This window comes from Poecile atricapillus, chromosome 4 (genome assembly GCF_030490865.1).
Source record: "Poecile atricapillus isolate bPoeAtr1 chromosome 4, bPoeAtr1.hap1, whole genome shotgun sequence".
NCBI classification, from domain to species: domain Eukaryota; kingdom Metazoa; phylum Chordata; class Aves; order Passeriformes; family Paridae; genus Poecile; species Poecile atricapillus.
In genome coordinates, this window is record NC_081252.1 from 72776418 (window position 1) to 72803743 (window position 27326).

The 27326-nt window shown below is 37.5% G+C and overlaps 1 protein-coding gene across 2 annotated transcripts in view; it reads right to left on the reverse strand.

The window, feature by feature from the left end:
* CTNNA2 (catenin alpha 2) overlaps nt 1-27326 on the reverse strand; it is a 466335-nt gene that overhangs the window by 351260 nt on the left and 87749 nt on the right. For both annotated transcript variants that reach the window (XM_058838585.1, XM_058838586.1), the window contains exons 3-5: nt 21128-21323; nt 4496-4662; nt 555-674 (exon numbers count right to left, since the gene is read on the reverse strand). In XM_058838585.1, the coding sequence (XP_058694568.1) occupies nt 555-674; nt 4496-4662; nt 21128-21323 (483 nt within the window). The remainder of the gene's footprint in view (nt 1-554; nt 675-4495; nt 4663-21127; nt 21324-27326) is intronic.

Below are 27326 nucleotides of genomic sequence, written 5' to 3' on the forward strand. Positions count from 1 at the left end.
AAAATTATCTTTATTGAAAAGTTGTACAATGACCGGCCTTGAATAAATGTTATCATGACTTTCTGGTCTCTTTTTCAGATGCCTTAGAAATGAATACATGGATAAATTAATATTTAAAAAAAAAAAAAACCAAAAAAAAAAACCTGAAAATTATTAATAATGGTTTTAAGCACAAAGTAGATTTCTGTTCCTCCTGAACTTGAATTATACTGAACTAGCAAAGAGCTCGTGCTTTACCAGCTGTCAGAGTGACCTGAAATCTGCATAGGTTAGAATTAAATGGGAATAATCATCGAATTAAAACTACCCTTAACCTCCTGAATCACTTCCCTCTTCACCCTTCAATCTGTTATTAATTGAAGCCTCTTGGAAGGTACTCTTGAAGAAACTACACTTCTGGAAAACTTCATCACATTCAAAAATAATCAGTATGATTACATTATAGCCCATGACATAGCAATTAATAGTCCACTGTACATTTTAAACCAGACTTGGACATAAAACACAAGAACTTTAGAATGAAGAAGGACTTCTCCAACCACTCCTGCACTCACCTGTTGTCGCCTCGCAGCGACATAGTTCAGTTTTACCATTTCCTTCCCAAATTCCTTAAAGCGATTGGCTAAATCTTGTTCATTTGTTGCATTTTTCACAGCTTCTAGTGCTTCCTCTACCTACAACACAATAAATCAGCTCTGTCAGCATTTTAATCCACTCTTTGACAAAGTCTGTGACTATTCCACCCAATACTCTGTCTTACATAGACGCAATTTAGGTTTCACATCCATCACTGTACAGAAGCTTTATGAGAGTCCCACGAACTTTAATTAGGTTTTTAATAGAGCAGCTGTCACTCTGCATTACTGTCCATTTACTGTGCTTTGGGATCATGTAAAACTAATGTCAAAGATATCACTGTGTGAATTTCCCCACTCACACTTATCAGATGAAATATTTAATATCTGAGGGCTTTAAAACAAAATACACAAGTATGTTCTTAATGTGTGGTACAGGCTTTATGGGAAAAAAGTTATCGCTTCTGGACAAGAAATATTTAAAAGGGAAATTCAAACTTACCATTAAGGTTTAAATTTAGCCTGATAAATCTTAAACAGTCTATCTTTGTGAAACAAATGATAGCTTCAACCCAGACTATTTGTATTATTCCTTTTTTTTCTCAGCTCTGAGCTTTCCTTCTTTAGTTATTTAACATTGAGAAAATAATCTACCAAAAAAAACACACCTGCAGTTATTCAGTGATGCTGTAGCTAACAAAGATATAAAACCCCAGTTATACCAACAAGTTGATCCACCAAATATATTGTGAACCTTTACCTTATGCAAAGCAAGAAAAAATATCTGCAGGGATAAAATGCTCTTTTCACGCAATAAGTAAAGGAAACATTACTGTGACTAGATGGGAATTCGAAGTTGCACTTCTCCCTCACAAGATAAAAATGCAATTCCAAGAAAAAATATTGAGAACTGAAAAGATGCTACTGATCCCTCTTGCTAAAAGCTATTGTTCAGCTAAAAGCTGCAGTTCATAAGAACATGAAAAACTAATTTTCCCCTCAAAAGGCAAGGGCTTATTGGGATGGACAAGCTCCTGTTCATGGGCAGAGGTTTGCAGCTCTCCAGACACTGCTGGGAATCAATAAATTCAGCAGTAGCTGGTGTCTAATAGTTTAGAAAGGCACAATTATGTGCAGAACCTGTCTTTTTATTGCTTGAATTGCTCTGTGTTTTCCTACCACTGAGAGAGTATATTTTCATTTTCAGCTTTTACCTACTTACTGCAGATTTACAAATTACAGGGCAGCAGAGTAGCAAACTCATACATTTCTGTTGGAAAATGCATAATTCAGGAACATAAATTCATAGCTGGTACCTTGGAAATTATAAACCAAGTTCTTCCAATTTACAAGCTACAAGCTTATTCAGAATCCAAGTTACTTCTTCTTTTACTCCTAAGGAGAACAGAGTTTCCAAAAAATGAACTGACTGCTTTACTATTAACACAAATTGCAAAATCATTGTATTAAATAATTTGATCTTGCAGAACTTCTTGCAAAATATACACATTTTCCTGTTTTATCAAGAAACATTTACATTGAAATCCCTGATCTTTATTATGTTTGTAATGCCAAGCACAGGCACAACAAACTGATACACATTATTCTAAGTCCTGATCTATATTAAATAGAATTCCTGAAAATTTTGTCAGAGATTCCACTCTGATAATCAGATTTCAAAGGACGATGATTGTACTCTACCATGTCAGTGAGAGCTCAAGAGCATAGATTTCAAAGTTAAGAAATCAATTATGAGAAATACTAGAAAGGACAGGAGCACAAGCTCCTTTTTAATGATATTTTATTATTACAATTTCTGTCTTACAAATTCACACTGGAGTGAGTTCTCCATCCTTGAGAAAACACTCAATTGATCTGTTCCTCTGATTAACTACCCTGGAGTTAATTACAAGAGCTCTATAACTCTCTCTGTGCATGACCACATATCATAATGGTATGTGGTTTTTTTAATGTGTTACAAAAGCTTCTTCAATAACCACTATTTCTAATTTTAGCAGTGCAAAAGATAATCTGAAAGCAATGACCAAGAGTCCTTCCAGAAAGCACCTGCATATATTCCCTCTAAAACACTAATTAAAATGCACCATTTCCTTGGAAGCCTTTGACATGCTTTCAGAGAAAACTGATTACAGCACAATTCAGCATAAATCAGGCTTCATTACTCTGACATGCAGAATTATTTTAGTTCATTAATTTTATGGGCAACTTACACAAGTCTTTGAAGGTTACCTTTGAGTCAATAGAAGAGCTGTTCCTTCATCAATTTTGTATAGTATAACCACTTTTCCCCCTAGTAATTCATTTGTCTAAAAGCAGTTAGTATTGTGAAATGGTAAAATAAGGATATTTACATGCTTAATCCTCAGAAATAAATTACCCTTTTTAACATGAAAAAAGTCACAATTAAGCTCCTTAGTTGATTTTTGCTGAAAACAACCAGAGATCACTGACTTCTGAAACAGAACTTGTAATACCATTAGATAAATGCAGAGATTACAAACCACACTGCCCTTGCAAATCTGGGGTGCAAACTGTGCAAGTAAATACACCCACTTACAAACCAGCACTGGACATTTGTATTTTAAATAACAGAGTATTCTGCTGCAAAAGATATCTCAGATGGGACAACAGCATTTCTCATTGCCTATGAAAGAGCTTGAATACAAATTTTCATCATAATGTTCAGAAAAAAACTTGTTGTTTATGATATTCAAGTGTTGGCCTTGCTAGGAAAGGACAGTTTGAATTACAGTTACATGGAGCATTAGGGAGAGGAAAAATGAAAAGCATATTGGAGAGAGACACTGCTTACACTGCACGTAACCAGAGCCATGTGCTGACAATTCTGAGAGCAGCATTTAATTCATTAAAGCAGAGCTCACTAGAACCTGTGCCGAAAAAACAGCCTCTTTCCTTATGAAAACTGTTTTCCAGCTATTCAGGTTATCTGCACAGTTTGCAAGTTGAAGAGTTCTCACTGTTTTTCCAGAACATGAGATTGTTGCACAGTTACACTTTCAAAAAGACATATTAAAAAAAAATATATAAAAAGAAAAAGAAATATTTTTGAATTGTTGCTAAAAAGAAGCAACTCTCCATCTCCTCTGTTAAACTCACACATGCACTCTGCAGGCTTTAAATATTCTGTATAGGATTTTCTGCACAATTTTGTTTCAGAGGTTTTTGATTATTTGTTTCTGCAATAAAAATGTAACAGTGCTACAACTAGGGAGGGTGGAAAATACATTTCCTAGTTTCAACTGAAAATCTTTTTAATACTCCTGTATAAAAATGTGAATGGTGGCAGTCAACAGTGAATATAAATCTGTCCAAACTATCAATAATTCATTAATTATTATTATATAATAATAATTTATTTCATAAATTTATGTAATATATAAATGATATTTATTATAATTTATATCATAAATAATTAATTCCTCTTTATTCTTTGATTAGACAGTTGTACTATTGTCTCTCTCCAAATAAAATATTCAATCTTTAGATATATTCAGAAGTCACAAAGAGAAAAAAAAGAAAAGTAGACAACTATAGTGTCTAAACTGTGCCAGAAGACAAAAATCCTGGGAAAGTAACTGGGATAAGATGAGAGGAGATCAAATGCTTCAGTTCAGGTCAGAGAGCTGTTTAACAGCAGCATCAGAAGATATGAAGATAGCTCACAAATTTTACTTTAAGTGTTGAAATATTAATTTCTGCAGAATTATGAAAGTGAATGAGACTAATGCAGAAATGTGTTAACTCCTACCTCTGATCAGCACTTGAAGAGAACAAAGTGGAGAGTAAGGAATGTGGACAGCTACCCTCCTAACCGATTTATCCCGTTTTTCCCACGCACAAAGCACACAAACCCAGCAGAGAGGGTGAAAAACGCCTACGATTTTGAGGTGTGAGAGGAGCCTCATGACATCAGCCATGTCAGCCAGGATGAGCAGGCGGGTGACGGCCGAGAGCAGGGCGCGGGCGGCGCGCACCATGGTGCCCCTCTTCACCGAGGAGCAGGGGTCGTCCGCGAACTCCGACGAGGCGATCCGCATCGTTTCTCCTGGGAGTGGAACACAAACGGTCGCTCAGGTTAGCTTCCAGCCTTGTGGGCTTTCTTTTTATAGAAAGTATAATTAACTCACTAAAAGCTAAACTAAGTGCTGTTCGGAAAAAAAAATCACGGAACCACAAAACCCTTGGGCTGGAAGGGGACTTAAAGTCCATCCATTTCCACCCCAGGGATATCTTCCATTGTCCCAGGGCAATCCAAGCCCTGTCTGACCTGGCCTTGGACATTTCCAGGGATCCAGGGGCAGCCACAGCTACTCTGGGCAATCTGTGCTAGGGCCCCACCACCCTCACAGGGAACAATTCCTGCCCAATATCCCATCTAACCCTGCACCCTTGGCAGTTTGAAGCCATTCCCCCTTGTCCTGTTTCTCCATGCCTTGTCCCAAGACCCTCTCCACCTCTCCTGGAGTCCCTTTAGGTACTGGAAGGTCTCCCTGGAGCCTTCTCTTCTCCAGGCTGAACAACCCCACCTCTCCCAGGCTGGCTATGATTCACAGATTTTATATTACCTTTGCTGTCATTAAAAAAAATTCTGTTTGTCTCCAGGGCAGAATCACAAAAATAAAGTATTTCTAATGTGAAATCAAAGCATATTTACATCGCTTTTATGACCATTACAACAACATAAAAAAAAAAATCTCAGATGGCAAAACTTCCCATAAGACAGTGTAAATAGTGGGGGAGAGATTTAAGATGGCCACAGTGATTAATTCCCATCAGAACTCTTCTCATTATATTTACCATTGGGACTGTGTGTTCAAATTATAATTTGCAAGCAGTGTATCTTGGATGATAAGATGATAATATACAATTTCAAAATACAATTCAAGTGGTTCATTTCTAAGACTACATACTCCTCTTAGCTTTCCATAAGGTTGGCAAAACTCTCCAGATTTCTTAGGAGACAATTAACAAACAATCATTGCTAGATAAAAAGAGGACAAACCAAATTTCTAAACATATTTAAATGCTATATTGCTCAGCATCAGGGAGCTGAAATTCAAGTTAAAAAAGAAAACAAGGTTTCTGGAGGAGGATCACAGTTTGCTCTCCCTACCTTCCCATGTATTTTACCTGTGTGTCAAAACACACTGAAACTAGGAGCAAGGTATTCTGACATCACAAAGATTTTTCTAACACATACTTTAATTCAAGCAGTTGTTTGAAAAATTTATCCACAAGTCTTGGCAGAGACTGTGTTAAAAATTGAGAATGAAACTTCTTTAGTATTATTATTGTTGTTGTTATTATTAGTCAATGACTTAAATATTTCATGTAAAAGGAGATATTGAGAGCAACCACAGAGCAGCTGAGAGCCCAGCATGTCAGCAAGAGTTAAATATGAGTTTCCTAACTGGGAATTTGATCCCAGTGCAGGACTGGCTTCATCTAACCAGTGTAACATTGTTAAGGCATCATCTTCCCTTCAATTATTTATTGAGGGAAACCAACAATCCCAGCTTTGTGCGGAGAGCTTGCTTCAAAATGCACTCTTGGAGCATATTGAGCTGATTGAACCCAAGGGGACACAAACAACCACAGGAAATCCCAGCAAGGCCTTCCCTTAATTAAGCTCTAAGTCACATTCAGAAGAGATGGAAGTGATTCCAAGCATCCAGCAGCAAAACTCTTGTAAGTGAAAGTACTGAATTTTAGAGAAATCCAAGCTGAAATGGCAGCCAAAGCAAGCTTTGGATTTTGGAATCAGATGCCTGCAAATTGTTTAACTTCCATTTTGGTGCTGAAGAGATTTTATTGTTTTCTTCCAAATTAGCAGTGTGTAGCTTCAGATAAATATTTATATTGGACTATGAAAGAAAGAAATAATATTTGATAATCGGCCAGTGGCACCAGGAAAGCAAGAAGGAAAATTATTTTCTTAGACTTGAATATCCAAGGTGATATCCCTAGCAAAAAGATTTGAAAATCACACTCAGGGGCAGAGGAAAAATGCACTGAGGGTCAAAACAAAACAAAAAACAAACAGAACTAAAAAAACCATTAAAAGAGTATGGATTAGATATTTACCCTTAGAAAGCTCACATTAGATGAAATAAATCTCCAAAATAATTAAGCAAAAAATTATTAAATAGACACAATCAAATAAGCAAACCAAAAAATGTATGAGTATGAAAGTTCACAGCAGGTTGTTTAAAACTTGACAAGATTTAGTAGTTCATAATTTAGAATCTAATAACCAAAGAAACTAGCAGTTCTGGGAAGGAAGGCTTCTTTGTCTCAGTGCCAATTAACATATTTTAATCCTTTTACAGCAGTAGTATCAATCCACTCTTAGGCCAAAGGTAACAGTGGAGCTTCAGCTAGCCCAATTATTTTTTAGAGAAACCTTTTTATCTGGAAAAAGTCAACCCTACATTTAGTTACCCATTTCTTCCCAAATGCATTTCAAGTTGCTCTGTAATCTATATTAAATTACTTTCAGTGAAAATTGGGTCGATGCAAGAAACACAGACATCTGAAGTCATCAGGTCTGCTTCCTTGCCACTGCAGTCAGTCAAGTGATAATATAATTAATAATAATCTTAACATGATAATAGCTACACTCATAAATTTATCAAGCTTCCATCTTAGAAACAGCTCAGATGTTTAACCCCAATTAATCCTATGCGAAGTGGAAAACTCTCTCCAAAATTAACTCGAGAATCTGACAGGTTCTTTTCATTAGATATCTGTAGACAATTTAAATCCATTTCTTCTCAATGTCCCATTTGTCCTTCAGTTTCACCGTGTTCTTCTTCCACTCTCGTCCCTGTTGCCTCTTTTTGGCTTTGTGCATTTTTGTGAGGAGTCCTGACAGGTTTAAGGAAGTATTTCTGTTCCTTCTAATTGCACAAAATATCCATTTCTATAATCATTACAGCAGCCCCATGAAACAATTCTGCTTCTGCTGTACAAATGATAAGAACTGCAGGTTTCTAGAACCATTTGCAGCTATGAGAAATACTCACAGAATCCCAGAAAATCCTGGGTTGGAGCTGCAGGGATCCCTGAGTCCAGCTCCTGGCCCTACACAGGACACCCCAACAATCCCACCATGTCCCCAGAGTTTAACAACTGCAAAAATCTATCAACACATGATTGCAAAAGCCATGAAAAAAAACTCCTGGAATTTCATGAGCAAACTTAAGGTAAAACCTCTACCTGTGAGGAAAGGATTGAACCAAGGCTTTCAATGGTTAATAGACAGAGGAAATGTCATTTTTTCCAAAGCCTTGAAGTGTTTCATTAAGAGACAGAAGATGGGCACAGAGCAGTAATCTAGAAACAGCTGTGATCAGTAGGGGATGCTAACAATACACCAAACACCTGTAAATAATTACCAGAACAATGACAAATTGATTGCATGCACCACTCCTGAGCAGTTCTCAAATAGAAGAAATTAATAAAGTTAGAGGCTAATGAATCCATTTCTTTCAGATTTTAACTTTTGTTCTACATGTCCTAGATTAAAAAGACAGAAAACTGATCCATGACATAATGGAACTATTTTAGAGTGCTCTTCTCATAATTAGAGCAAAACCACTGTTATGAAGTTATCCTAAATTATAATATATAGACCAAACTAAGCTGCAGATTCCATATAAAAGAGTGAGGATTACACTAAATGATGATATGATAGATTTGAACAGCCTGTAATTGTTAATAAGGTATATTCAAATTATATAAGCAGGTTGTTAATCTTTGCATCATGGATGTTGTCTTGTTAAGAAACAAAGAACATCTGTAGTTTTATCCCCCTTGGATCTGTCTAGAAATTCAGCAAATAGAGTAGGATCACTCACCTTCCATCCCAGTATATATCTAAACAGTCAAATTTTAGGAATAATGACCTTAATCTGGGCTTGGATGGTTGGTTTCTCACTGTCTATACTCCTCCTACCTTATTAATCACATTGATTATTTACCACATCTCTTAAAACATCGTATTTTGATTTCAGTACTTTAAAATCCAGTCTCCATAGCTGACCATGTGCATTTCAGTATTAACGTCCATTTGACATTATCAGACTGTGGGAAGTAATTTGCAGACCATTTTCATCCTGCATCCTTACTAAATACAAATATGCATTAAAAATTCTGTTCAGAATCCTAAAAGCTTCACACAAATGGCTGTTTAGTCTTCCCTTTCCTTAATACCCTTTTTTCTAAATCTTTACTACTATGTCCCCTAAACTCATCTCCTCTTCCACTTGCAGCTGGGACTTTGTTCTCCATCTCTGCGAGCATGACTACTGCTTTCATCGTTCTAACGGATTTCAAGGCCAGAAAAGGCATCTCTGATCAAGCCCAATCTTTTCCCATCACATTTCAGCTCCTAGAGCTGTGTCTCTCTGGAACTGATTGTACAGACAATCCAGTTCACTTACATTCCACTCGCTTTACATTTGACATTTAGATAGAGCGATGGAAGATGAATCACTCTGCATTTTAAAGCACAATGGATATCCTTAAATCTAGTAGGTTTTTTAGATTCAATGTTCTCTTTTAGATCCAAGAACACACCACATCATTCACTTCATGGACCATTAAAATATGTAATTTTAATTAACCCAACTACTTCTTTCCTGAGGGACAAAAATTACCAAGAATACAGAACTTTTAAGATATTTAGCCAATATCTATGACAATGTAAGCCAATTTATCCATGAATGTTATGTTTTAGAAAGAACTTTTCTAATTAATAGTCAGATTAATAGTGCATTTGGAACATCACTGATACACTTAAGTACAATAAAACATAATTAAATTTCAATTCAAAATTAAATTGTTTGGGATGTGAGGATACATTAGCATTTCTAATCCCTCTTTGTCTGCAACTCAGTTACTCCATGGATTTACGTCCTTCAGGGACACACTAAACTGATCTGCCTTCACTGAACTGGAGAGTTCAGTGAACATCAACATGAACATTTTAGATGTTCAGCACTGTGTTTGGGAACATGAAAACACATCAGACCTCTTGAGGCATCAATAAATACAGAGGCAAATTTAAAAACTCAAGCTCACCTGAATTATAATGTGGCTTTATTTGTATCCTGGCAAAAGTCATGCTGCTCAACGACAATGTTTGACAGAAACATGGGCTCACAGAAAGGCTGGGGATGGAAGGGACCATAAAGCCCATTTTGTTCCACCCCCTGCCATGTTCAGGGACACCTTCCACTATCCCAAGGTGCTCCAAGCCCCATCCAACCTGGCCTTGGACACTTCCAGGGATCCAGGGGCAGCCACAGCTTCTCTGGACACCCTGTGCCAGGGTCTCCCCACCCTCACAGGGAACAATTCCTTCCCAACATCCCATCTACATTTACTCTACATTGAAAGCTCTTCTCCCTTGTCCTATCAGCAACCACCAATTTTTCCACAATTTCTATGTTTATACTAAAAATTTTGAAATCTCTTATTAAAATAAGTATTTTCTTCTTTATCCAAAAGCTGCAGAGTTGCATCAAGAAGCACATTCAAAATAAGCAGAATAGTTCATCATCTCAACAAGAAACTACAGTGGAAAATGTCAGGAAAAGTTGCTGTCTTTCTGGTGAACTCTGCATGGTACATTTATTAAAATCATTATTGTACAAAAAGGACTAAAATGAATGGAACTAACAAAGAAAAATCTGTAAGTCCTAGTGATTAATATCTTGAATTTAATCATTTAATGGGTTTCTGCATAAAAATTTATTAATTTAAGTAGAACTGTCATTAATAAATTTAACATAACAGGTATAGAAGGGAACAACATTTGAAAAGCACACAAAATTCATGGAAAAGGAAGCACTCCAAGAAAACAACTGTGGCATTCAGCATTAAGCACACAGATCTATTCTGGATATTATTTTCATTCTGGGGCTTGAAAAGGCTCACAAATACTGTATAGGAAAGCAATTTCAAGGGTGGATTCTATCTGTGCCCAAGGCACCATGAACTAAGCTCAAAATCAAAATTAGAATCAGTTCCATCACTGTCTATTATCACATGAAAAAAAAAAAATACCCAATGAAGAGTTTATTTGAAATAGATAGTTTTCAAGATAAGCTTCAGTTCAAAGGGTTGATATTTTCCAACAAGATGGGTTTCCATAAAAAAAAAAAAAAATCAAAAAATCCCAGTGATCTGTGAAAAAGAAGGAGCAGCAAGTCGCTAATGTCAGAACATGGGAAGCACTGTGAGGGGGGAAGAATTGGTGATGAGATTGATCAATCTGCTGGATTATCAACTCCCTATTTGTTTTGAGGGTCACTTTTGTGTTTCTGCTAATTTTTGTTTTTCCTTACATTTAGATCCTACCTGAATGTCTTGACAGAGCAGTAAGAGAAGCAGGGAGCACTGCTTAATCTGGGGAACATGGCTTTTTTACAAAAGTTAAAAAAAAACCTTCCCACAATCCCAGCTGGGATTAAGAGGACAGGCATGTTAATGTTGGGTAATTGAGAGACTTGCAGCCAAGAGAGAAAAATAACAGGAAAAATTTACATACAAAAATTTAGAAAGATACTCCAGTATGACAGAGCATACAAAAGGAGAAAAGTAGACATGGGAGAGCCATCAGCACAGGAAAAATCTATGATATAGACTTACAACAAGAAAAAGATGTAAAAGATGTAAAAAGATGTATCTTATGTAAAACATAAGATACAGAGAAAGCATCTGCAGGTCTACACAGAGAAAGAGATAGAAGGTACAAGAGGACTTTTAAAAATTTATGTCATTTCTTCTATTAGTTCACATAATCTGGACATATTGTTTATGATTACCTATATTTGAGATCCAGTGAAGTTATTTTTTTGCCATAAAACAACTTATCAAAAATTCTAAAATCATGCTCAAAGCATCAACTTACACGAAAATTAAGTTTATCTCCCAAAATTGGAAATCACATTTAAAAATTAATTTTCGAAGACTAAAAAAAACAGCAGTTTTTAATTGAATTTGACTTGGCAACATTTTAGTAACCTAAGAATTTATTGCCAGTTTCAATGGGAATTCATGTACATGCCGTGACACCTATGTTAATATAAGAGCTCCTTTATATAATTATATTCATTGCTTGAATGTGTAAAGAGTGCAAGAGCTTCTGTGCAGAGACATAATGAGAAAACTGAGCTTCATGGTGTGAATTCACATTCCAGTGCAGAGATCAAAACAGAAAACTAATCTATAGCCCTCCATCAACACCCAGAAAGGCAGATTGCTGTTGTGCACAGAAGGCTCATAAACAAGACATGATTATCATTAAATTTGTAATGAGAACAGAAAGGAATTATCATTAGTCTAAGCCTGTACAGGTAATAGAAAAAACTGTGATTGAGTGTTAGGACTGTCCTTTATAAATACCTGGGCATGGCAGAAGGGAGGCTGAGGAGAATCAAGGCTGGAAGTGGCTCTGAGCAACCTGGTCTAGTGAAAAGTGTTCCTGCCCATGGCAGAGCGTTGGAACTAGATGAGCTTTAAGGTCCCTCTCATCTCAAACCATTCCAAGATTCCATGATGTCCATCCTTTACTGGACACAGAGCGAAACTCAGTCACAAAGGATGAGGAAAACGCTGAGGTACTAAATTCCTTTTTTGCCTCCAACAGTAAGAGGAGCTGTCCTTCAGGTGCCCAGTGCTCTGAGCTGAAGGGCAGAGATGGGAACACAATGAAGCCCCCAAAACTGGTTCTACTGCTGTCATTAATGAATTTATAGAATCATTTTCTATTAGTTTTTTATGACAGTAGCCAGGTTTCAGTTCTAGCTGGGCTTTGGACCTTGCCATTTTCTCCTGCATAACCCCCAAACGTCCCTGCAGCTTTCCTGAGCTGCCTGTCCCTTGTCCCCTTTTCACAAAGGTCACAAAATCTCCTTTTTTGCCAAAGTTCCACCCAAATTCTTTGTTCAGACAGATCAGTGTTGAATAAATAAAACAAGGAGCAGTTTAAAACCATAAAGTCCACCACAAACAGGCGGAAGGATGTAGAGGTGATATAATTCCTGATGAAAAAACACATGTATTTCATCACATACTGTAGAAATCACATAATATGCAGAGAGACTAAAAACGGATTTATCTACACCTAAAATACCAAAAAACAAAAAAGGAAAAAGAAAAAGCAGGGGGAAAAAAAAGCCTAGATCTCAAAGTTACTTGGAACAATTACAGCTGAATGAAATTTGCAAACATCTGAAATCAAAATCAGTGGAGAGCCTACAATTTTATTTTTAGTAGATATAAAAATAAATCAAAATTCCATCAGCTATACAGAACAGGCTCCTTTTCCCTTGTTCATATATAAACAGCAGTTGGAATATCTCACAGATCTAAAGTCTAAAAAGAATTTTTCTCTGATAAAGGGATTAAAACGGAGAGAAGAAGATAGCTGGAGATCAGAATGCTATAATTTGACACCTCTCAGAGGAAATCAGTGCCTGTTATTTGATTATAACATTTTATATTCCCTCACTCTGTAAAGTATTACTGGCCTTTGTAGTATGTGAAAAATGTACTTTAGAAAAAGACATGTTCAAAAGGGTAAATGGAATGGCAATAAATTAAAGCCTTTTATATACTGACTAAGCATCTTTTAGGTCTCAGATATTAGAAAGTGTATTTCAAATTTTCATGCTGTCATTTTTAATACTTCTCTCATCGAACACCACTTTCTGAAACCATATCCAAAATTAAAGCCTAATCTGTATGGGAGAAAGAAGCTTTTATACAACTTTTGAAGTTGGATGACTGCCATGGAAAATGCAGTCAAAAATAAAGAACACAGAACAAAACGTACTGTAGGCAAATTAGGAGGACTGAGCATGGGGGCAGGGAAGATCCACAGATAAAGTTTAGTGCTCCAAGGACTGCTTTTATCTTCTTATTAAATGACACTGGGTAATCACAGAATCGTGGAATGGTTTGGCTTGGAAAAGACCTTAGAGGTCATCTTGCTCCATCCCCTGCCATGGACAGGGGGACCTTTCACTACACCAGGTTGCTTCAAACCACATCCAGCTTGGCCTTGAACCCTTCCAGAGATGGGGCAGTGTCTTGGTTTAAGACCATTTGAAAAGTTGGACACTCCAAGATGAGTCACCTCTGCTTCATTCCAACCCACCCCTTGCCAGCAGTAAGGAAAGATTATGAGTAGATATAAGTGAAAAAACAACTGTTTACTAACAAATGGATCAGGAACAGGTGAAAAATAACAATAAATAACTGCTAGATACAGAACTGCCCAGTCTCACAAGCCTCACACACACAAAGAGAGACCCGAATGTTGGAATCGGCCTTCCCAAGATGGCGCCCGTCTGAGGCGGCCGTGTGGCTGAGGGACAAAGGGAAGATGGCGCCACCCTTCCCCTCCAAAAGGGTGGAGGAGGGCCCCAGAAACAAAGAGACAAGATGGCAGCAACCCGTAACAGAAAGGCAGGAGCCCACAGAGCAGTTCTAGAGGCAGACAAAAATTTTCCAGCTCATGTGGGGTCTGCACCGCTGCCACCGCGTTCCACCATTTACAGGTTCTTCCACGGCTGCTGTGGTGATAAAAGTGGTGATTCCCACGGTGTGGGGATAAAAGCACCGGTCTGTCCGCACAGACACACAGAGGCCTGACCCCAGGAACTTCCTCCTTTTCTCGCTGCTGCCAGAGTTTGCGAAATTCACCTTGAAACAGTTTCTAATTGCAAAATGAATCTTTGCCAGCGGCTATGGTTGCAAACCGTAAACAACAACCTCTGATGCGAAGCTCCCGCCTTCTGCAAAAGCCACCAGGAAAGGAAGAGCCTCTGCTCCCACACTTCTGCTCGCCTGGAGCGGAGCTGTGGCAACCACAGCTTCTCTGGGCAACCTGTGCCAGAGCCTCACCACCCTACAGGGAGGATTCTCCCCTAATAGCTAATCTAAACCTGACCTCCTTCAATTTAATGCCATTCCCCCTTTAAACTAAGCAGAAATAATCCTGGTAACATGGATCCAAACCCAAGATCTTCACATTTTAGATAAACCACAGAAGTATTTACAATTACATTCTGAACACAGAAAACATCAGTTTTAGAAACTAAATTCTTTTGCTGAATTTACTCAATAGAATTGAATTTGTCTAAGTTTGTCAGTTGTTTTTGGGGTTTTTTTGGTTTTGTTTTTGTTTTTTTTTGGGGGGGAGTGCAATCATCACAATAATTTTTGCAATTTTCCAGTTAGTTTCTGAAAGGTTGAAAATTCACTCAGTGACAGAAGCATAAAGCAATAACCAAGCTCATCTCCTTGACTCTTTCTCCCTTCAGTATGTTACTTCCCAATTTAAATATCCCAGACAAAGTCTCTGCAACACTCCTGATCTCCCACCAGTTTCCCTATCCATCATCAGACAGCTGGTGAAACTCTCAGTTCCTTTGCTCTGCTAAAAACTTCCATCACTGACCTACACAGTCATCTGAGGTCACTCCTGTACCAAGCTAAAAGGAATTTCCTTCCAAATACTTTGATCTGACAGACTAAAATAACTGATTTTCCAGTTCAAAGATGACTCGAACTTTTCCTTTTTTATTTCCTTCTTTTTTTTTTTTTTTTTTATAATGTCGAAGAAAAAGAATTTCAGTTCAGAATTTCTGCCTAATGAATCAACAGTGATTTCATTCCCAGCACTCAGCTGCAAGTCGGAGGATGTTTCAGTAACACATAAATCAGAACAGTTTCAAAAGGGGAGGTCGAGATGCTCACCCTGTGGTGCTCTGCAGCTTCACAGAACTGTTCTGAGGGGTCAGGGACTTCAGCTCCAATCTCCACATTGAATTACGCACAGAGGGGACACAAATACAGATTTCATGCATGGAGAAAATCTCCTTGCAGAACACTGCTCATGGTTAACTCAAAACTTAATTGAAAAGGCTGTACGTTAAGTGCTCCTGAGGATTACTCACTGTGGATTAAGCCTACCCGGGTTTGGGAATTACTGCTGGAAGACAGAACAGGGCAAGATAACTGCCTGAGGTACCTACTCAAACTTGTAAGATTTTTTGTTTTCTTTTAATAATTTTCTTAATTTAAATTCTAGTGAAACTATTCTCCAAATCTGACCCGAATTCAGAAATTTCATGCATACTAATAGGTGGTGGCGTTAAATATTTACTGCAAAACATGGCCTAGTTACAGTCCCTTGATAGGGATATTTTTTTCTTTTAACAGTGCTGCATTTCTGCAATACTTTCTCAAATAAAACCTTTACTAACAGTAATATTTCTTCTAAAAGAACAAGCAATAATTTTAGGATTTGATTTTAATATTCAAGTCAAATATTTCTGGAGGAAACACCACTTCCCAGTCTTTCAGTTTCTGAATATAATTTTATTTTTGACAACTGTCAGAAGCTGGCATGTTAAAGAAATTTTATTTTAATTTTATCCTGATATAAAACCACAACAGCAATAAAGACAATGTAAATAAATATAGTATAAAAAATTGGCATATGAATTAATTCATATTACTTTTCAAACTTATATCATTGTTTTTGCAAAATCTGTCTCAAACTGTCATGTTCAGGCAATATATTAAACACCAACTACCCTTTAAAACAAACATACCCTGGAGAGGGAAGTCACTTTCATAAATTTAAACTAACATGAGCTTAAACAAAACACTGAAAAGTGAAATCCAAATCAGAAAAGCTCCAGCCAAGGCTAAACACAAATAAATCTTTTGGAATTGGTGCAGAGAATAGAGAAGAAGCGAAGATCCTCGGACAGCCAGCTGGCTTCCCCAAGAGCCAGCATCATCAGCAGTTCTCCCAAAAAGCCCAAACCATGTGTACAGAAAATCATAAAATCATGGGATGGTTTGGGTTGGAAGGCACCTTCAAAGATTATCTAATTCCAACCCCCCACCATGAGCAGGGACACCTGTATACATTTCAATTTTTCTCCAATTTTACATTTCTCTTGAAGGATCCATCCTGATCAGAACAGAGGGGAGCAGAACAAGACATTGGTGCTGTTGGGTTTGGTTCATAGAAAAATAAAATATCTTGGGTTAGAAGGGATTCTGAAAGTGACCTAGTCCATCCCTTGCAATAAGCAGGGACATCTTAACTAGACCAGGTTGCTCAGAGCCCCATCCAGCCTGAGCTTAAATATTTCCAGTGATGGGGCATCCAGCACCTCTTTGGGCAGACAGTTCCAGTGTCTCACAGAATCACAGAAAGTGAGTGTTGAGTGCCTGACGTGTGTGGTCACCCATAAATATAAATTATATATATATATGCACATTATATATACGTATATATATACATGAGCTGTATATGGGTGTTTGTGTACATGTGCCTACTGGAAATGCAGGATCACTGCTCTGAACTGGGGCCATGGACCTGCAGCAGCCTCACTCCTGGTTTTGGGAACCCCTGACCCTATTTTTCTGTATTCCGACTCTTGGAGATGCTCTACAACATCTGCTTTTTCATCAGAAGTGTTTTAAATCATTTCGGAGTAGAAATTTTAATGTCTTTCTGCAGCTCAGTTCTCAGAGAGCTGAAAGATAATTAATGGATGGAAAAGAGTCTGAAAGAGCCAGCATTCGAGTATTTGCATGGAATGGCATTTAGAGGGCCAGATTTCTCAGGAGGAGCATTGCAAACACAAATAACAACTGAAGTCGCTTCCATACATAATACACAATTCAAAATAGATAAGGAATATTTTTTATTAACAAGGTAAGAGTTTTCAGGCCACGGCTCCAGTGACTTGCTGAATAAAAGACTTCAAATCTTTGTGCTAAAAGTTTTCAGCCTGGGCATGAGTTATGAGCCAGAGAAAAAGCAAGTTGCAGAGCACCTCATCACAGATAATACTGGAAAAAGGAGAGTATGTTTACTGCACACACAAGTTCCTTCAAAAGTACAGACCAAGATTCATTCTCCCATTAAGCATCCCACTTCACCTTTCAGGATGAATAGAAATTCTAGTTTGTCTAAAAAAAAACTGTTTTCCAGTAATTTCTTTCCATGGACACTTTTTCCTCTATCAAGAACTAGCACATGCTGACTTCTGTGAGCAAAAAAATGTTATCATATACTTCAGTGAAAAGAGAGATAGGGAGAACATACATTTAAGTGAATAGATCTGGGTGTTTTTTTATATTATATTATTAATATTAATTATTTTATAGTTATATATATATATTATAATTATATTATGATTATATACATTATTAATATTAATTATATAATTAATTATTAATTATTAAAATATTATCTAGATTCTAGAGAAAAGAGTCTGGATTCTCTAGATTTCTCTAGAAGCCATCTTTCACAGGATTTAGTTTTAGTTTTAAAACTTCATTCAAAAAATTTTCAAAACTAGGTGGTTAAAAGCATTAAAGCACTAAAAATAGTATTTTTTAGTGTGTTCTGTGATACAGAAAAAAAATTGCCAAGAAAGTTAAAGTCACTTCTGTGTGTCAGAGATGTTCATCCACAATGTCAAGATAGTCACAGAGTACACAGGTCACATTCTTTTTTACAATGTCCATAAATCTTCATGAACAAAAAATTAAGCCTACCTCAACTTTATCCTGTCTTCAAACTTAAATAACATCAACAGCTATTTTCTGTCCCTTGACTGAACTATGAATTTCATATTATGGTGTGAAATTTTATCTACCATGCTTGAAAATCAAAAAAATTTAAAACACAACAACCAGCAGCTGGACTAAATCACATTTCTAATGGAAGTTTCAGCTATATGCCAGAAAACTTCCAGGAAAATGACATTAAAATCAGGCAGTCACCAGCACATACCTACAGACAGACATTGCCAAAGCCATTTACCAGATAGAATAAATTTACATAAATATAACTTATTTCTTTGTGCAGCATCCCAGGCTGTGTCTTAACAAATTTAATCAAAGCTGAGCCCCGTGAACCTGCAGTTCTGGATAGATTTTTGTGTCAATCACGGCCTGAATTTCTCCCCCACACAGAATTTCCTTCTTCTCTGCTGATCAATAAAAGATCAGTTGCATTTAGACACTTATGCTGTGAGTATAGCATATACTGTACTTTTTATTCCTGTGAGTTCTTCCCCACACTTCTCAAGGTTTGCAGCTTCACTCTTTATGGTCACACAATCATGGAATGTTTTGAGTTGGAAGGGACCTTACAGATCATCCAGTTCCATCCCTGTCTGCTTTCCCTTCTATTTAATATAAAAAGACATGAATGATAAACTTCCACATTTCCCAGGCCTTCTTTGTCCCCCATCTGGGAGATCTTTTACACAACTCCAACAGCATCAGAATAAACACCCACACAGCACAGCATTTAATGGCCCAACAGCTGGATAATCTATCTCACTTAGGTGCTTTTGAACTATAAGTGTCCCTATTATGGAATCGTTATGGGATACAGAGATACACAGGGATGAGCTTTAGGCATCAAATCTTTTCTTTTTGCTCTTTGTGTTTCATAAATCAAACCCATTTATTACCAAAGTTTTCTACAGCCAATAGAATTTACCCTTCCATGCTACAGAAGGAACAAGAATCTTAACATCACGGACCCTCTCATTCATTCCAAAGCATTCTGCAATGATACAGAGAATTTTTTCCACACCTATCAATGGAAAGCAAGAGTCCCTGGGGTGAATTGCTGCCTTTAGTAGAACACAACAGTACCCAGCAATGCAGAGCAGGAAATGAGGAGCGCACCAAGAGCCAGCTGTAAGTGCCGCAGCCATTTTTCGGTTGACGATGTAATTATCCCAGCTGGAACCCTGCCAGGAAATCAGCCAGGAAAACACAGCCTCGGTTCATTAATCCAGCTCTTTATGGCACCGAGCTAAACATATCATTTCACAGCACACCAGGGCTGGGCTCGTTTGCACGGCTCGTGGGTGCTAATAATGGTGTGTGGTGTCTCCTGCTCTCCTCATTATGGGATCGTGTTGAACAGGCCCCAAAAAAAGCTGCTCCACTTTTCTGACAGGCTTTTTTCCCAGCCTGGAGTGTTGACAAGAGATGAATGTCTGTGTCATTCTGTGTAATTCTGCTTAAGATCTTTTTCCTCCTCTCTGCTTCTTCATTGTTGTTTGGGTTGTTTTTTTTTTTCTAAATATAGGTTAAGAAAAGTATTTTTGTCATGTAAAAAAGTCAGAAATTCAGTCTAGATAAAAAGTGTGCAAATTTAGGTTTATCCCTCTAACTCAAGAGAAGTCTCCTGGGGAGAAACTGAGTCAGCATCACATACCCAAAAGGGAAAATGTTATAAATTCAGAGAGAAGATGGGCACTCATGTCACCAGTGAAGATGCTGAGCTACAACTTGACACAACACAATATAAGCCATGTAAGCAACAGGAAACTGAAGTAGCTGACAAATTAAAATTAATACCAGAACAGCATCAGCACTAAAAATCTAAAAGAAAACCACCCAACCAAAATCCCACCATCACAACAACAAACACCCAGCAGAAAAAATAACCAACAAAACTAATAAAATTCCACTGGAATATTGGAATATCATTGTACATCCAGCATACAGCAAATACTTAACTTATTCTGACGCACTGACAATTGAGTATTTAAGAAAACCCAAACCACACAAGAACATGAAAACAGTGAAACCAAATATACATAGAGTGGAGATGAGGAAAAAATACCCTCAGGATAGAACAGACTGGAATATTCACTGATCACTACTTATATACACAAAATTTAACCCTGTCTTCTCATATGATCACTTCAGTCCAATTTTCACAAGATAAAAAAAAAAACAAAAAAACCAGTATGACTTCTGGGGGAGTAACTCACTGAAAATCAGTATTTTACACCCAAATCCTTTAGGCTCCTTTTGAAATCTCAGTTGGAAATCTCTTCTTCTTGTTCTAAAACCCAGGACTGATGATACTGGCAGATGGTATCTTTAGATTATAGGACTTAAAACGGAATAAACCTGAAAGGTACTTAATTCTGCTGTAATAAAGATAATTACAATCAAAGTAAATAAAACTGAAACATTTTGTCCTAGGCATATATTGAAAACATATTTTTCCCCTACTACACAGGTAAACTTGAAAGCACCTCATACCCATTTTAACTTTGAAAGAAAATTATCAGATATTGTGAGTATGCACTTATTTTATCACCAACACCCAGAAAATAACTGTCTTAATATCATTATTATACCTGTATTTTCAGGCTTTGATATTATATTTTTATATATTTGAAACCACAAGTACTTCTGTATCGCTGTTTTATCTGGCTGATAATTCTGATATTGTTGAGAAACATATATACCATAATCCTAATTCTACATTTGCACCCACAGGCTTTAAACCACTGCTCAGATTTAGCCAGGTGAAAAAAATCCCATCATTTTGCCACAGAGCAGAATAAAAAACAGGCTGAAAATGGAACATTAAGCTTTGGCACTGGGCAAAGCTTTACTCCCATCACGCATTTTTTCCCACGTACCTTGTTTTCGAACATCTTCCACAGCAGCAACCAACTCCTCCTTGAGATCCTGACTCTCTTTAGCAATCTGGTCTCCTTTTTCCAAGAAGTTTTGAGTGGCCTGCTCCACTGAGGCAGCCAAAACATGAGCCTTCTTTGAGCGCCCTTTCTTCTTGCCAGACGGTCCTTTATTGCTCGTGTTCACAAGCGTCGTTACCTTTGGGCAGGAAAAACAAGTTTTTGTCAGTTTGAACAATTCCCCAGCTATTCATAAGAGCACCTAATTCAATCCTCACAGTGTTTTCTGTGCCCTGAAAGGGATGTAGTGGCCGTGTGTTTTGAATAGATAAAATTGGAAGTATAAAATCCAGCGACACGTCCCCCAAAAGAGGGTTTTCCTTTTAACTTCTCCTCAGTCTGGGCTAAGCAAATCACAGACAATAAGCAAAAAGAAAAAGATAAAAACCAAGCATGGCAGGGCTGTGGTGCCAAAGCATTGTTTTTGTCTCTGGTTTTCATTTTTAAAAAATGAAGTTGCTGATAAAATGGGACCTGAACACACAAGGGTCAGAAACCATTCAAAAAGCAATTGTCCCTTGAGATAATGTACTGGCAGTGACATGCAAGTGGTGACAAAAACATTGTGGCTGTTTTCCAGATGTGAAAGGTACAAAGAGCTCCCACTGCAAAGATCATACAGGTTAAAACACTTTGCCTTAGTGCTGTTTCACTGTATTCCTAATATTTTCTCATAAAACCACAGCAGGCAGTGAAATGATCCGACTGGTATTTAAACAGAAGGAAACTCTGCCTCCATGTTGGCAGAATCTCCTGAAGGAATTCTTTATTGAGATGTCAATAAACTGATTAGGAAGCTTAAAAACACAGCACAGCGTGTACATCCCACAGGTGAGTGCTGGGCAAAGAGGGAATCCTGCATGGCTCCAGCAGTACCAGGCTGCTGGAAACAGAAATATTGATATATCCTTTCTGTGATATTGAATATTGAATATCCTCTGTGAAACAGGAATATTGAATTGGACACCATCAGGTGTTAAATGCACAGAAGAATAGCACTGGATCAATAATGCTCAGGGACACAATTCTCCCTAACCAGGACCCAAACCAGGGCATTTGTAGTGTTGTATCAGTGTTCTAAGCCACAAATTCAATGTAAGAATATAAATGGCTTTATAAAAAAGACATTTCACTAAAAACCAAGCGATTCTAAAACAAGTATAAAAATTCAGCATCATCTCATCCCTGTTACCAGAAGACTGAAAAGGTGTTTGGAACAGTTTTGACCAAAAAGCCTGTTACCATGTTCTTTATGCTACACTTTTTTGTGTTTCAGTCAGGTTTTTTTACAAATCACATCTAAAAACTACAGACTGTGGATGAATAAATATGTGTACCTATATCTGTATCCATATCTGGATCTATATCTATCTATATGTATAATTAGGGCTTGAAAACACAATAGGCATGGATGTATTAGGAGAAAAAAAATGCTTTCCAGAACAGTTTTGACCAAAAAGCCTTTTACCATGCTCTTTGTGCTACACTTTTTTGTGTTTCAGTCAGGTTTTTTTACAAATCACATCTAAAAACTACAGACTGTGGATGAATAACCTCTATCTATATCCATATCTGTATCTATATCTATCAATATGTATAATCAGGGCTTGAAAACACGATAGGCATGGTGTATTAGGAGAAAAAAAATGTTTTCCAGAGACTTCTTTATGGAAGGAGTCTGCCTGGCTACTGGAATGTAATATTCATCCATCATATGAAGAGATTTTCCCACTATTTAGATCTAGAAATACTATTTTCTTTATTAGCTTTCCCTTGCAAATATTCCCCATGAAATTTCCTGAAGATCCATTTGTAGCTGATCATTGTCACTGGCATCTAGTTATGAACACCTACAGAAATGCAAATAATTCTGACCCACCACTGAACAACAAGAAAAGTTTATCAGAACTTCCTGATATGGAAATAATTACAAATTAAAATATTTATTGATATTTTCTTTAAGGCCTTTTTGAAATAAAATAACTGCTTTGTCCCATGCTGCTTAACATTCAGAAATAGAGAAAAATTACTTAAAATTGTCTGCAAGCCCTCAAAACCTTCTCAGTTAAGAACTTCTGTGTCAGTCTGTGTAGAGCAGATGAACATGTGCAGCTCCTAGAGATGGAGAGAATCTGGCACTGGCAGAAAACCTTTGTTAATGCTCTGAGCTGCTGAGTCCAGAACTAACACAATCCTCTGGAAAATCCAAATTACCATAGAAGATGGAGACTTTTTCTACCACTTCTTGTAACACACATGTAGGAAAGAGCACCCCCAAATCCTCTTTTTTCAGAAGGAAATGCTGGTGTATTCTGTTTGAGCCTAATTCCTTCATAAATGTTTTTCTGCTCTTTTTTTTTTTCCTTATTTGTTTTGTTTCTACCATTAAAAAATTAAGTTTCCATCAAGTCAAAAGCTGGCACTCAAATATAGTCATAGAAGAGTGCCAGCAAGAGAGCACAAGATCACAAACGGTGCTAGAGGCTGTGGTTGCCAATGAACCTCAATGATTTGTAAATTTGAAGCAAAGGTTTTGAAATTTTAAACAAGATCTGCTGGGATGAAATCCAAAAAAGGAAAACAAAGCAACATCTCACTACCCTCTGCTCAACAGCATTCAGATGAAACAAGGAGAGAAATCCTTCTCCATGTGGGGCTATTACATTCCCTTGGAAAAGGGAATTCTGCATTCCAGTCTCTGCACCAACAGGTTGGGTTCTGGATAATTCAGAGCTCTCACAGGAATAAAACCACTCATAAAAACCTGGAATATGGCCATTTTACCCACCTTGTGTCAGCTTCTTTAAATTACATTAAATTTCAAGTTAGAAGGTTAAAAAAGAAGTCTCTTCCAAAATTAGAATTCCTGTTCCAGAAAGTCAGCTGTACCAGGACAAGGCAAAGGGGAAGGAAGGCTTCTGATACCAGTGACAGAAAAATCTATACCATATTAGCTTCTTTCCCATTTTTAAAAAGCCAATAACCTATGAATTTATATAAATTGCATGGAAAAAAAATGAAGAAAAATTAATAATATTAACCTTTTATCTTATTAAAATAGCTCAGTTTTTCAGCAGGGTTTTAAAGCAAACTGGTTTATTTTAAATATCTTACCCCACTTAAAGTGGTACAAAGGAAAGAATGTCTCTATCAGCTTCTGTTACTAATTAATACAGAAATCACCCAAAATTCAGTACAATTATCAAATATATCACTTGATAATTACCATAAGCTCACTTGGCAGCCTTGTAATGATCCTGGCTTTGTGATCACACTAGGGAACCTTGCTCTCTTATTTTATTAAGGACGCTTCACACAGTCCTAGCACAGATCTCTGCTGGAGTAACAGAACTTCACTAATTAATAGTTCAGCCCCATCCTGAATTAAGGCCTCCTTACCCAGCTCCAGCAGCACAAAAAAAAAAGGTGAGGATATCTTTGCTAAAAGCAGAAAATTCTATTAGCATGGATTTCCCTATGGCAGAGGTCATGTGTGGGTGGGGAATGCCAGAAGTGAAAGGGGATAGAGCTGGATCACACACTCATCAAATTAATCTCGTCAGCAGCTCCAGCTCACACAAGAACATTCCTGGCTCTCTGAATTAAACTGTCTTGCCTACAGATTTCTGAGAGGGGTGGGCCACACTTTTAAGAGCTGCAATTCTCTCCCTTTGCCTTCTCTTTGCTCAGCATCTGTTCAAGTCACATTATTTACCCAAGGCTTTCCATAACTACATTAAAAATAAACATGTATTGACAATTCTTGAGGAAAATATTGATAGTTTTTGTGGGTTTTCTGTTTGTTTGTTTTTAATTCTCCTGTTTATCTTTATCTCTCTGGTCCCTCACACAGGACAGATGCCTTGGTATTGTGTTCCCAGCACAGACTGGGTGATGAAAGGATTGAGAGCAGCCCCTTGGAGAAAGGCTTGAGGACACTGGTGGCACATGGCAGGGGCTCTGGAACAGGTGATCTCTAAAGGTCACATCATTAGATGATTCTGTGATTCTACAAATGCAAATATTCATCAAAGAGGCTGTTGGGAGTTTTTTCTGAGGGCGAACAGCATTTATATGTGTTCTTGTTTTTAATAAACCGAAGCAGGCAAATCAAATACAGCTCTGCAAGCGTGTCCACTGTGAAAACCATTCACACAAATACTTGGCTTTGGTTGTGACAGCTGAAATCAGTGTAAAAGGGTTTCTCTGAAGAATCACTAATTATTTAAAAAAAATAAAATTAAAATTCACTATTCTCCCCAATAGCACTTGTATTTTCAAGTAAATATAATTTGTTCTTCCCAGTGGCATTTCCTGGATGTGAACAGCTACGAGGATATTTCTCTCTTCTCATGCACTCATAGATCACCAAGGTGCTGGAAACACTCGATGACCTGAGCAAAGACAGCCCTGACATTTCAGGGGAAGGGCCCTTTCTCTTTTGGGTATCAGCTGCCCTTCCACTCCACTGCACCATCTCACTGCCTCACCAATGTACAATGGTCACCCCTCGAGCACTCAAAATCCTGCTCCTTTCAAAAGAAGTTTGTTTCATCAAAGGAAAAAAATAAATCATTACAACTGTCTGGAAACACAAAACCTCTTTTTTCCGAACTGTCTCATGGCTGGGCTTGCTTTTTTTTTGTTTCCTTTGGCAGAAGAGACCTTTGAAAATACCTGGAGAGAGAAGCAGATTGTGTTGGGGGTTACAGCACCAGCTGTGGGAGAAATCTAATTTGATTCCCTGCTCCAAAGGAGGTAGAGAACAGAGCTGAGCACTGTGTTTGTGACCTTCCCTTGGACCATCCAGAAGCAGAGCAAACAGAGATGGAATTTTTCCTGGCTCTGCACACCAAAGACTTAAGTTATGATGTGGCTCTCAGCAGCAGCTCATTAGCTGTTCCCACTCCAACTGCAAGATGTTACTGAGCAAAATACAGGAGCAAATGCTTTCAACAGCTACTTTGCATTCACATACAAAACAGAAAAGCAGCTAGATTGGATTTTTTCCATATTTGTGCAGAAGAGCAGATAAATTGCTGGGTTTTTTCCCATATTTGTGCTTAGTCTCTAGTGCCACACAAAAAGAAGGGGTTTTTTCCCTATTACACCAATATGCGTGAACACAGATGTTCTGCTGAGCATGATTCAGTCTCTAACATAACTCCATTTTTTGATAATAACTGTTCTTCAAATTCTCCCTATCAACTTGAGTAATTTGCCCCTGCCCTTACCCCATAAATCATAACAGCTTACATAATTAACTCTTGTAATTATCTCTGCACGATTAGCACCAGCTGTCTACCTAATTCATGGAACTGAAATTCTCTTTCTACTGTATGTAGATATTTGGATTCTCATTGATGAACAGAACTTTGTCTATCAATGCTGAATTCCAGTGGTTTAACCCAGCTTTTTGTCCTCCTTCCAGCTCCCCTCAGTGTTTGCAAACACCTGTGGGTTGGAGGCATTCAGAAATAAGCAGACTCTTCTCTCTAATGCATAAATTATTAGCTGGGGTGCTACAAAATGCCAGTGCCACACCTCCCCTTTGGCTGGGAAGCACCCAGATAACTGAGGCAACACTGATTAGAGCCAGGATATTTTATATTTTAATCCAGTGTAGCTTGAGGCCAGCGAGCAGATCCAATTCATGTTTCTGCTGCCAAACACTGATTCCTAAACAAATCTGCATATTTCTATTCTGCCCACATGATGCACCTTTAGGATGTAATTTGGAGATAGCAACACTGTTGCTGTTAATTTATATTTTTCTTATCAGTATTCCCACCATGGGAAGAGGTTTACATCCTGGCCAATGTGAATGAATATTATATAAGGCACTTTTCAAGTTCTTCAGCAAGTATTTATTCTCAGTGGAATTTCTGACTACTTGTTATACTATCAAAAAGAATAAAAAAATAAATAAACCACCCCACACTTACTTTCCTCCTACAAACAATCAAAAATTTCTACAACAGACATACAAACCTGAAATATGTTTTCACAAAACATATTGTTAAGAAAAAGAAGAATAGAAAAACACAATTAAATGAAGAATCATGGTTATGTTCCTCCTACAAATCTTCATGAAAAGAAGATGTATACCACAGCCGTGAAAACCTGCAGCGTGTTTTCACCA